Here is a 12,339-nt window from a genome sequence, read left to right as displayed (position 1 = left end):
ATCTAGTTTCCACAAAAATAAGACACAGTGTAATCTTAGGAGGAACACTTTGAACAGGATGGCCTAAAATACCCTGAATTTATTAAATCTAAAAAGAAGTGAAGCTGTATCAATAAAACTTGCACAAACTAATAAAAAAGACAGCATTTTGCATGTTATCTGATCTTGATTTATCTTGATTTTATCTTCAGTGCCGACACATACAGCAGCTGCTCCATTTAATATTGACACTGGAATTGCATCTTGCGTAAATGAAATGATAGCTTGTGAAATTACCATGATAAGGAAATGGAAATTGTTTTGCATGTGTTGTATCACCAACATCACATAAATCTTACCATGTAATCATCAGTAAAGTCGTATTTCACAGTCGAAAGTGAATTGTAAAGATCTCGTACGGCACACCACAGCACAGGTAGAGAATACATTGGTAGTAACTGCAAAAGTCAAGTTTTCATGAGATAACTAAGGGAAACAGTCTTTGCATTTTTCATTTTATCCAATATTTTGACAGATTTCATAAGCTCCAAGATTGAAAAAGTTTCTCAGCCATTAGAGGAGCCACATACTGTAAATCCTTCAAGGTCAGAGCATACAAATCACCAAGGTTTCTCTCTGTCAGGTACATTATAGTAAAATGAAGGTGAGTAAGAGGAATGTGCACACAAAAGTGCTGAAAGGCAATGTAGGTTTTACAAAATGCTTATGTGTACAAAGTTTGTCATTGTGGAGAAGAGACCTGACAAACATGAGTAAATAAATAAATAAATGAAACAGGAGATGGCAGAGACAGTTTGAAAAGGGATAAGAGGAAAGACACCATGTGAGGTGGAGGTGTGAATCCCCACTTGAGCTGTAATGAGAATGAGAAAGTGGCTCCGCGCCACAGGATTTGCTGGTAATTGGTTTAATGAATGCATTCTGTTGCCTCTGATTGAACACATGCCCCGTGTTCGCTCCTCGAGGAGCCACGCACATGTTGTCTTTGTTTTCTGCTGCAGTCTCTAACTTTCATCTTCACCTTGTCTCACACCGCAGTGATCTGTCCCTTGCCTCTTTTCTGTCCTACACTGTCTTGTGAAGGTCATAGTGATTCTCCTTTAGAGAGAAGGAAGGCAATTAAGCACAGATTGTTTCTATTGGCCTTTTCCAGCTGATGGACTTAGTGACCGATCTGTATGTGTGTGTGTGTGTGTGTGTGTGTTTGTGTGCTCTCTCTGCAGATTGGCCTATGGCACTCTGAAAATGGACTGTCAATGGAGAAAAAGCTTCCATCAATCAATGTGACAGACACCCTCTTCAACACTACTCTTACCATCACAACAATATTGGTAAGTACTGTATGCACACTGGTGTGTTCACATCAACAGTAGTCTATATATCATTTTACTAGCTCCAATCCTCGGCTGATCTACATGTGGCTGACATTCTGCGGTTGACACACAATTACCATATCAAAAACACATTTTGTATTTTCAGATCCAAACTCAGTCCTCTTGGGATCAGAGGAACTGATGCTGCGCGATTGTTTTGCCCTGAGTACTTCAGATGAGGCTACATCACAGTGCATCAGCAGGAGCTGATAACTCACCATGTCAGCCATTCTCAGCCTCTGTTATAAATATAGATTGCGTGAGGGCTAGTTCTCACTTCCCTCACTCTGCTACCTGTTACAAGGTTTGCAGTTTTTACACAATTTCCTTAATCGCCTGCCACGTTAATGATCAATAATCTATGAATCCTAAAAGTTTTTTTTAGAATGAAAGCTTCATTTATAAACACTAGAAAATTATTTAAATGAATATATAAAATAAAAGAGAAATTAAATAATGCTGTCACTCAAAATCGCTGCTCCTCCTCAGCCTGTCATCACTTAAAGGTCCCCTCCGCTCATATTTTTCTGTTTGGATTAAATAAATTGTGTCTGATATGTTTTTTCCATGAAAAAGTTTAATAACTATGTTAAAAATCCTTAAAATGATATATTAGTTTTGATGCCACAAATCACAATCATAGGTACTCCTTCAACTCAGTATTCTGGTGAGCACACAGAATCTCTCCATTTTCAGCAGATGAATGCGAAAACAGCTTTCTAGTGTCAAACACTGCAAATATATCATTCCTCACAGAGAAGCTCAAACATCCAGCTGAGGGAACAAGAAGAAAAACTCATTTTTAACTGGAGGGAGAATAATTAACAAATGGCCAAACAAAATTAAAATGATTAAAACTAATAATGTAGCACAATTTACAGTATTTATTGGAATATAAATTAGACCAGACTAAATATGCGGGGCACAGCCTTACTCATTATTGTCTTGACAAAAAGGGCTACAGCTTGCAAATGCCTACAAGCATATCAGTTACAGCTGCTGGTTGTTATGTATGAGCATATCAACATGGCCAAAGGTGAGTTATAAGCTATAGTCATAATCTGTTCACTGAAACTCCATGTTGATAAAAAAAAAGGGAGGATTTTGCAACAGATACTTATGCAAAAGAGGGAATGGTGAACTGATCACAGTTCGCTTAGTTCAGCCTGATTAACTCCAACCTTCAATATGTCTTCAAGGACAGCAACGGCTTTAATCGTTGTCATATGCAAAACTACTCACGCTGTGCTGTATCACGGTCAATCACAGCACACATGGGCCATGGGCGCAGTAACTGTAGAGAAATTCAATCCAGCCACTGAAAGATGTGCACAGCGATGCACAAATATGTTGTTGCAACTTTGCACATTAATTGTGACTTAATATGTTGTTGCACCATCAAATTCTTAACAGTGATTAATTGCTCGTCAATTAATTACCTACTTGCTTTAATCAGTCGTGCAGATGTGCTATGAATTTCCAAACCTTGTAATTCTGTGGATAAAGCTCATCATTTTCTGTTTTACAGTAGCTTTGATATTGCTTTTGTATGTTGATGTGCTACTGTAGAACATCAAAGATGACAAATGGATTCATGTTGGAGCTACACAGAGAAATCCAGATTTTCAGTCGGCATGTGTTTCATGCCTTTCTTCATCCCCAGATACACACACAAACACAGTCGCACACACAAACCTGTCACTCGCCCAACTCCTCCTCCTCGCTGATGAATCAGACGATAAGACGTAAAGTAGCTTGTAAGCAGAAGCAATTGGCCCAACGTGTTATTCTGAGTGGCTGGCTTATCAGCTGCGGAGCCGTGAATGAGGGAAGGACACTGCCATATATCACCACTGAATAAGTCACTGGTCTTATTGAGACTGACTGGGATTCAGATGGAACGGTTCATTTCACACAGGAGGGGAACGGCGCAGGGGGGAGGATGAAGATGTGTGTGTGTTTGGGTTGAGGGGGAGTACAAATGAGACAATGTTTTCACCACAGAAAGAGGGTGTGAAAGAAAGAATTGGCCGAGCACAGAGCTTTGATTTCACTTTGGAGATATAGAGTCCCTGGACCAAACTTCGGAAGCCACCAAGGAGCAATTTTCAGTGCCTATCACAGCTCATTCATCATGGTGTGATTGCTGTGTCGCTGTTATCTCGCTTGTGGGCGGCAGACGAGCTGAAAACCTCCATAAGAATTCCTTACCTGTAGCACTGGCTTGGAGACTGTGTGTGTTTGTGTGTGCTTTCCTTCAGTATTTATGGACAATTCAATTCAATTCAAATTTGCTTTATTGGCATGAATGTCACAACAGCAATATTGCCGAAGCATCAAGAATTAATGAAACTAACTAATGAATACATTTCATGAATTAAAACAAGAAAAGATCAGCACAGTATTGTGAAAACTTGCTCTGTGTGTGTGTGTGTGTGTGTGTGTGTGTGTGTGTGTGTGTGTGTGTGTGTATGTGGCACGGGGGGGCGGGTCACTTTCAGGGTCACACACCAGACGTAAGACCAGTTAATTGGGGACACAGCTTTTGTCCCCAGTTGGTAAAATGCTGATTTTTGGGTCAGTGGTTAAAGGTTAGTGTAAGGGTAAGTCTCCAGGAAATGAATGTGTGTGTGTGTGTGTGTGTGTGTGTGTGTGTGTGTGTGTGTGTGCGCTATATTGTTGTGTTTATGTGTTTGTATGTGTGTGTGTGTGTGTATGTGTAAATAAGCAAGAAATAATCATTAAAAGAACAGATAATAACAACAATAATTGTGATTATTATCACAATTAAGTTATCAATGGGTCTTATTTTAATGTAAATAAATGATAACAAAATTCAATCATTACGTCATCATAAATCTATATAACAAACAAACAACAACCACAAAATTTATTATTCATTTTCTATTTTCATCTGAGTTTCCACTGGTTGTTTTCAAGTCGTGGCATGAGGAGATGAATTTTGCTGCAATCATTCCACATTTGAAGATTTCTCTCAGCAAGTAAGAGAGTTTCTGCATGTGTGTTTTGGAAGCATATGTGTGTGCGTGTTCATTCTTGACCTTTACAGAGCGGCTTTATTATACTTACACATGACCGTTATCTTCTCACTTCAATTTCACAAACTGCTCCAGAAAAAAAACACAATCACATTATTGATTATCACTTTACTGCAGGGCCACAAGCCATGTGTTTGTAATCATTGATTGAGTTTGTTAAAGGCACAGTTTAGGTCTTATAATGAAATAATGTGTTTATACCCTCAGTAGCCACAACGATGTAATAGAAAAAGTCCATTCATTGCTTCCTCTATATAAAATTCTCTTTGTTATGTTGTTTTTAAGTCCTGTGTGGTATTGCTGTTTCTCTCTGTTTTGAAATATAGTAGGCATCCTACACCTGTTTTTTCAGACTTTCGATTTTCTATCAATCTAACAATTATTTATTTGGTGGAACTGCTAACAACTCAAATATCTGTAACATGACAAGGACCCACAACGACACACAGGGGTTACATGCCAAAAAGATTGGGAACTACTGATTTAATCTTTAACTTTTTTTTTTTTAGAAAAAAAAGTACAATATTTCCCTCTGAAATGTAGTAAAGTGGGAGTATAAAGTAGCATCAAATGGATATACTCAAGTAAAGTACAAGTACCTCAAAATTGTATTTACTTACTTGAGTAAATGTACTTAGTTACTTTCCACCACTGCAAACACCTGATGCAACTCAAACTCAAAACGGTGTAATCTATGTTTGTTTGTACATCTTTGCAGACGCCCTCCTACAGTTCACACTCGTTCCCAAATGAGTCAGATTCACAGACTTTTTTCACAGCAGAGATTTTGACTTCTCACCGCAGGAGAAGCACAGATGGAATTTATAACATTCGTTTGGCTCCTTTCCAGCAATTATTGCAATGCATTGCCAGTGGTGGAGAGTAACTAAGGCCTTATTCAGACTACCAGCCCAAATCATTTTTTTTGGCACATCCAGATTGTATCCAGATTGATTTCAGAAAGTCTGGACAGCAAAAAAACACACATGAATGCATTAGTGTTTACACTACAAAAGATATATGTTCAAATGCGTCCCAGACCACCTCGGCAAGTAGTTTGAGTGTTTGGATTACAATGTCTCTTGGTGGTTGTTTACACTTGTATTTAGCGCTGACCATTTGTGATCCGATCGGCCAAGACGCATTTTAAAACCAAGTGTAAACAGGGTCATAGAGCCACCAACCCCCATCCTCCCCATATACACACAAACACACATACACACAGGTGACCAATTTTGAAATAAACATTAATATGCTGATAAGTATTTTAACATTTGTCTATTTTTATTACAATACAGCATAGAGTGTAGATAGGAAAATGCTTATCTGGGCGTAAAGCCACCAGTATAAATCAGCTTTCAAACTCCGACCCAGTCCACACACACACAGCCTATGTCACACATTTGAGAGATTTTTTTTCACTGGTGTCATGTAAATGTATGTAAGTATTATACCACCAGCAAATCATTACAGTAAACAGCCTTGGGCCGTAATGTATCACTCATGTAATTATTAAGTTTAAGTACTACCCATGCTCACTGCTTACAGAATGCAGGACTTGTTATTCCCCATTTTTGAAAGCAATCAAATAGAGGGATATCTCTCTTTGGTGCCAGCTCTCTACCATTGTTAGAGAATCATAGCGTCTCAGTATTTAAATCCCAACTCAAGACTCGTTTTTCTTATTAATGTCTGAAACCTGCACAAAATTAGTATTTTGTGCCTTTGCTGACTAGCGTACTCTACCGGTCATTCTCTTCCTGCAGACCCTTGTGTCATTGAGTGCTCACGTATCTACTCACATACATTTTGGTAAGAATTCAACAGAGCACATACTGCAAACTGATAAAAGCAGACACAGAGGAAGATTTGCTGGCACCCAGGCTCAGAGGCACTGAGGCATGTGCACATGAATTTGCACGCACATACATGATCCGTCCCCATTTCTTCAAGTTTGTGTATACTTGTTCTCTCTCCGTTTTCATCTTATTTCTTTTTTCTGTCATTCATTTACTGTGACGCACAAAACTGTTTGTTGAAATTGCCACATAAAATATTAACATGACCTGGCCCTTTTTCTAATGACCTAGTATTTTTCCCAATATTGTCAGAGCTTCTGTGGCTCCTCTTCAAACATAACTACAGAGCCCTGTGAGAGAATTATATCTCAGCTGCCAGTTTTCCAGGCTCTGGAGAGCAAGTTTATAAGGATAAGAAAACAGTTGAGGAGCATTTGGGTTGTGTGAAGACATCTTGAACACCCTGAGGTTTCAAAAGGGGAAACTCCACGGTGGTGTGCACCTGGTGTGTGTGTGTGTGTGTGTGTACCTGCTTGTGCATATATAACAGTGCGCGTCTTCCACCAAAGTTATCAGTCCACAACCAGACTCCTCATGGCCTGGGAATAAGAGGCTGCTTTAAAAGTCTGCATTTCTTTATAGTTTCAAACTCATAGCTTTATTGCTGTTTTGCTGTGGTGTGCAAAAGGAGGTAGATGGAATTTCCTTGTAATTTTGCCTTCATGGAAGAAAGCACTTTCATACCCCCATATAGACTTTTCATACCTTTATATATTATTTTTATATGATTTCGTTCTCAGCTTTGCAGAGGCTTCTAATGGAAGTGGCTCTCTCAGTGAATTTTTTTATCAGTGTTAGGTGGACTTTTTCGGATGAACTGCAGCAGATATATCAACTTTTAACAGCAGGTGTGTCTTCGTTTCTGAGCCTGGCATAGATCTGGTTAGTTGTTTTGATTGGACATTTTTATTAGGGCTGCAGCCAACCAAAGAAAATCTTGGTCAACTAAAATCGTACATAATCTTCAACTAATCGATTAGTCGTGCGCACGGAGGGAGGGGGGGCAAACATACGCAAACATACTCCTTAACGGAGCCACACTACCAATAGTTTCCCAAGCAACGACAGAGGTTGACTCACGTACGGGAACAGCGCTGCACAGAGACTCCCAGACGCTATCAATTTCCGAATGAATGGATATTCATTAAGATATCAAATATTAAAAAATATTTTTTTTAGCCTGGCGGGGGTTCTAGTTGTGTCATTATGGAGAAACACAGATTCAGTAATAATCAGTACGTTCAGTAAACGTTGAGTACAGTTAGACCCAGCAGTCTCCATTAGGTTGGGCGAGTTCAAAAACAACGGGGGTGTTTTGAATACACCCCTGTTTTCACAGGTAATTTGTTAGTCTGTCCCTCCTGCTGCAGGAAATAATGGATTACTCCATTTTTCTCCTTATGAAAATAACACGGAGATTATTCGACCAATGAGAATTTAGTCGGACAAGAGCATATCGACCAACTAATCGACCAGTCGACCAGCAGACTACAGCCCTAATTTTTATAGAACTGGAGCTCAGAGAGAGACAAATTGAAAGTAAGGAGAATGACACAGAAAAAAACCAGAGGAGTAAAAGGAAAAAACATTTTTGGCTTGATAACACTCAGACAGGCTCTGTGTTATTGATTGCTGTTGGGATTTTACTGGTGTGATTGATGGATGTTGGCCAGGTCTGATTTTATTAACCAGGTCAACACAGAGGGATGGACGTAAAACAAGATACAAAGGCAACATTTTCTAGCCTTACTCCAAGAGTTCGAGCTTGCCATGCGTCATAAAAACAGAATGCTTTTAGCGTTCTTCACAACATCAATTAACAAGAGGCTAGAAAGTGAATTACGGCTTTCCCTTAATTAAGTGCTATATTAGGATACAAATGTGCATTAATCCTGGCACATTACTGGGTTTCTACTCTGTAGGTGTGAAGAGTTACTAAGGGACCATAGCAGGTTTGTGTATTTCTTCTGTATTTCTTCATTTCTTCCCTGTCCCCTAGTCCAACCTGTTATGTACAAAATGTCACTGACAGCCAACCTCTGTAATAATGTTGCGGATATTGGAAATAGAGTGACAACGTCAGACTTGGTCCGGCTTGACTGCAAGTCGGTGCTTGAAAAGTTTCAGCAGTGAGTGAGGTGTGAAATTAGCATTTATATTGTGCTTCATGCATGCTGAAACATACATAAGGACAATGTGGTGATATGTGCAGCTATTTTAACAAGTTAATAATCAGACAGACAGAGTTTCTTTTATAGAGTGGGACTGAACATATTGTCAGTAACTGGCTGAATTATTGACCAGCCCTGGGCCCTAGAAGCATTTTGTTTTCTCTTCTGTTTCTTAGAGGACAAGCCCAACAATATTCTGTAGTTTTGTTATTATCAACAATTCCTAAGAAAACACCAAAATCAACAATATTGTCTGTCTGTCTTTCAATGTTTTCTGACCTTATCTGTGGCTCTCAGGCCCAGTTCTAGTTATTCCTACTTGAGCTCTAAAAAAAATGGGTCACAAATATATAGTTACAGTTTTTAAAAATGATAAATAATCTCCTCAAAGAGCTTGCCACTGTAGTTTTTTTTGCGGATTTTACAGATTTGGAACCCCGTCTCCTAGAAATCAGGTTTATATACTACTAATGTGCAACAGCAAATATGTTTAGAAGGACTGTAATGCTGCCCAGATTACATTTTTTATTGAGATTATCAGGAAACTTTGTTGTATTTTTCCCTACAATATGCAATACAATATCCACTGTTACCAACTATAGCATTATACAACGTTTTTATTGTGATTTTTAGGCACTCACAGCTCTTGTTTAAGGTTATGAAAAGAGCATGGTTTTGGTTTAATGCTGAAAAAGTTACTTGTAACATCAGTCATGACGTGTTTACAATTTAAATATTAAACCAAAACCACAGTCTTTCCCTAACCTTAACCAATCAATCAATTACTTTATTTGTCCCCAAGGGGCATGTCAGGGACCAAGCAAAAAAGGCAAAAGGACAAAGATGTAAAAAGGAAAAATCATTTCTCCCAGGCATTTTGCCAGAGGAGCTCAGTAAGATCACAAACAAAGGTAAGTGTTACTTGGAAACTAAATTGTATGCACCCAAAATAAAAAAAAAAAACTGTCATAAATTGATAAAGTGTGTAATACGTGAACACAAAAGACTGTGGGGTTTTTTGGAAAAATGTCTGGGTGTTAAAATGTGAACAAATATAAAGAAATACTAATACCGGTGGACAGCAGCTGATTTGGTCCCCACAAGGAAATAAAAAAGTACTTTTATTGCTTTAACATAACCACACATGGGTCTCAGGATGTCAGGATCCAGCACTTTGTGTGATCGCCATCCAAACCATTGTCCTACAACTTTTATGCAGTAAAGTGCTGTAAATGTTGTACTTCCAATATTCAAAAAGAACATTGCTCTGGAGCATAATCCATGTGACAAATACACTTCCTAGCACAACGTAATTAGGAAAACAAATTACTATTATATAAATGTAATTTCAAAGAGACAGGGTTGGGATTTGGTGCACTAGCGACTATCAGAATAAACAGTGTTCATGATAATGAAGGAACATGTCGACCAGTGCTACAATGTGGCTCATTGATACGCTTTTAATAGTTTTTGGACAACAACAGAGCTCTGTGGCACAGAGGAACTGAGTATATCAGGCTTTGGCTGCAAAGACAATAGGATCAATTAAATGGTAGGATCAATTAAATTGATTTGTTGACAATAAAAGAATATGGAATATCATCAAACTTGTCCTTAAACATTAAATGTGCAGCTCACTTACTTTCTAATTACTTTGTCTTGTAGTACAGTCTGTCATCTGCCTCTCTTTGTAATACGCTGCAGGTTGTTGTTGTTTTACAGCATGTCTATTTAATCAAACTATAAGCCTGGTTAGATAAATTGAATCCATATGTAGATTGTAGGTGCAGAGTCACACAGACGGAGAGCCGATCAGGAGTCATTTTATTCCCATTCTTATCACAGCAGAGCAGCAGGCTGTTGGATCAACTGTCCAGTGATGCAGCGAGAAGGAGGCAAAGCTGCCAATCCGTTGTCAAAGTGATCTGAACCTGTGATCTGTACCGCAGCTACAGGTGGAACCGAGCGGTTGCCATGACAACGGGACAGTAACAGTTGTGCCATCTGATGTGCACCAAGTTCTCAAATGTTCCCAATTTCAGGTTAACTACTGTTTTTCGTTGCTTTCACTGTGAGGAAAATCAATCACCTTTCAACCAGCTACCACACAAATAAGTATTTCCAGCTGTGACGGTGACAAAACAATTTCACTTCTATATCAGCACTCAAAATACAGCACCGCAACATTACCGCTTGTGCTTCATCCTCCTTAATGTTGTCACTGTGGCTTTGAATGGCTTACAAACATGACTCCGTGGTGAATTACACATACCCACCGTAGGCATTTTCTGTTAACACAAGTAGTTGACAATGTCTTCAACAAGCTTATGGTAAACAAACATTTGTGAGACAATATTTTGTTGTTAAAAATATTCAAATAAAACTTTCTATCAGCAATAATAAAGGAACCTGAACTTAACTTTTGCTCCGTTTATCTTTAAAAATGGAGAATGTCAGCACAAGAAAACATGTAGGCTTGTTAATCATTGTTATCTGATGCCACGTTGCCAAAGTAAGTTAGTTGCAGCTGAATTCATGACCTGAGTGCAGGGACAGAGCAACAGCAAAGTGGTACATAACGCTGTCTTCTTTATGATGTAGTGGAGCCTGAGCACACCAGCCTGACAGTTGCATTATTTGAAAAATAGCACAATAAGGAAGGCTCCAAAATACATAGCTGCAGAGCTCTTTAAATCTTCACACAACATCAACTAAACGACAAACAAGACATAAATAAACAGGCAGCTAAACACAGAGTTGGTTCTCTAAGAGAGAGGTTGTAAATATGTGTGTTTGGATTTGTGTGTATGTGCTGAGAGCAAAACTGCTTTTGTTTCTTATTCACTTTTTGCTAGATATAACAGATGAGGATGCGCCTGTCTGCTCCTGATTAGAGTACCTGGCTCTGTTTCAAGTCCACAAGTCTCAGTTTTCATCCAGGTAGTTAACCTGGAGTGAACTATGACCCCCGGAGGACACATGCTTCCTCCATTCTTCCTGACAATAAAATCTTTAGTTAGAGTCTGTAAAATGTATCACACATTAAAAGGGCACTCCAGCAATTCAGTATTGGACTTCCATAAAGTTGGGGGGCTTATAAGAGATAAAGATCAAAGCAGCAGAGTCTGAGATATCCATGCTTTTAGTCTCAAGTATAGGCCAATACCCCAAAACACTGGATCCTGCATTCCCATAATGCAACTCATAGTGTGTGTCTTTTAAACTCCACACCCTAAGATTATAACACAGGCTTTCTGCTGAAAATATTGTAATCTCCAAGCCCAGGCTGAAAAGACTATGGAAATGGCTCCCTCCACAGCCACAGACATGATGTGTTATTTCTACAGGCTAAAAAAGCACTCGTCAAGTGTGTAAAATCATTGCAGCACCCCTTTGAAACACAGTAGAAAGTATAGTAAATGGTACTTCTCGTGACATCTACAGTACCATTTCTATGCTCTGTCTTGCTCTGTCACGTTAGCATTTATAGACTGTTGGCGATTCGCTGTCTATAACGCATACCATGTGTGTTTTTCAGGAGAATCCATATGTGATGCTGCGGCAGAATCACCAGGAGCTGGAGGGAAATGACCGCTATGAAGGCTTCTGCGTGGACATGCTGAAGGAGCTGGCAGATATTCTCAAGTTCAAGTATCGTATCCGGCTAGTGGGGGATGGACTGTATGGAGTTCCTGGAGCCAACGGAACGTGGACCGGCATGGTCGGAGAGCTCATCTCAAGGGTATGTCAGTATATGCCCATTGACAGACTGTAGCATAGCCTGCCAGAAAGCTCTGCAGTTATAAATTAGATGCATAAAGTACTTCTTAAAGGCACTTGCATACACAAACACAAAAGTGTATTGCTCAGCTCTTGC

The 12,339-nt window shown here is 39.1% G+C and overlaps 1 protein-coding gene across 1 annotated transcript in view; it reads left to right on the top strand.

The window, feature by feature from the left end:
- The window catches only part of grik4 (glutamate receptor, ionotropic, kainate 4), a 303,837-nt gene that overhangs the window by 267,062 nt on the left and 24,436 nt on the right, over window positions 1-12,339 (top strand). The window contains exons 13-14 of the mRNA XM_067594699.1: window positions 1,224-1,331; window positions 12,001-12,204. Of these exons, the coding sequence (XP_067450800.1) occupies window positions 1,224-1,331; window positions 12,001-12,204 (312 nt within the window). The remainder of the gene's footprint in view (window positions 1-1,223; window positions 1,332-12,000; window positions 12,205-12,339) is intronic.

This window comes from Thunnus thynnus, chromosome 7, assembly GCF_963924715.1.
Source record: "Thunnus thynnus chromosome 7, fThuThy2.1, whole genome shotgun sequence".
NCBI classification, from domain to species: domain Eukaryota; kingdom Metazoa; phylum Chordata; class Actinopteri; order Scombriformes; family Scombridae; genus Thunnus; species Thunnus thynnus.
This window is presented reverse-complemented; position numbering and strand designations above follow the sequence as displayed.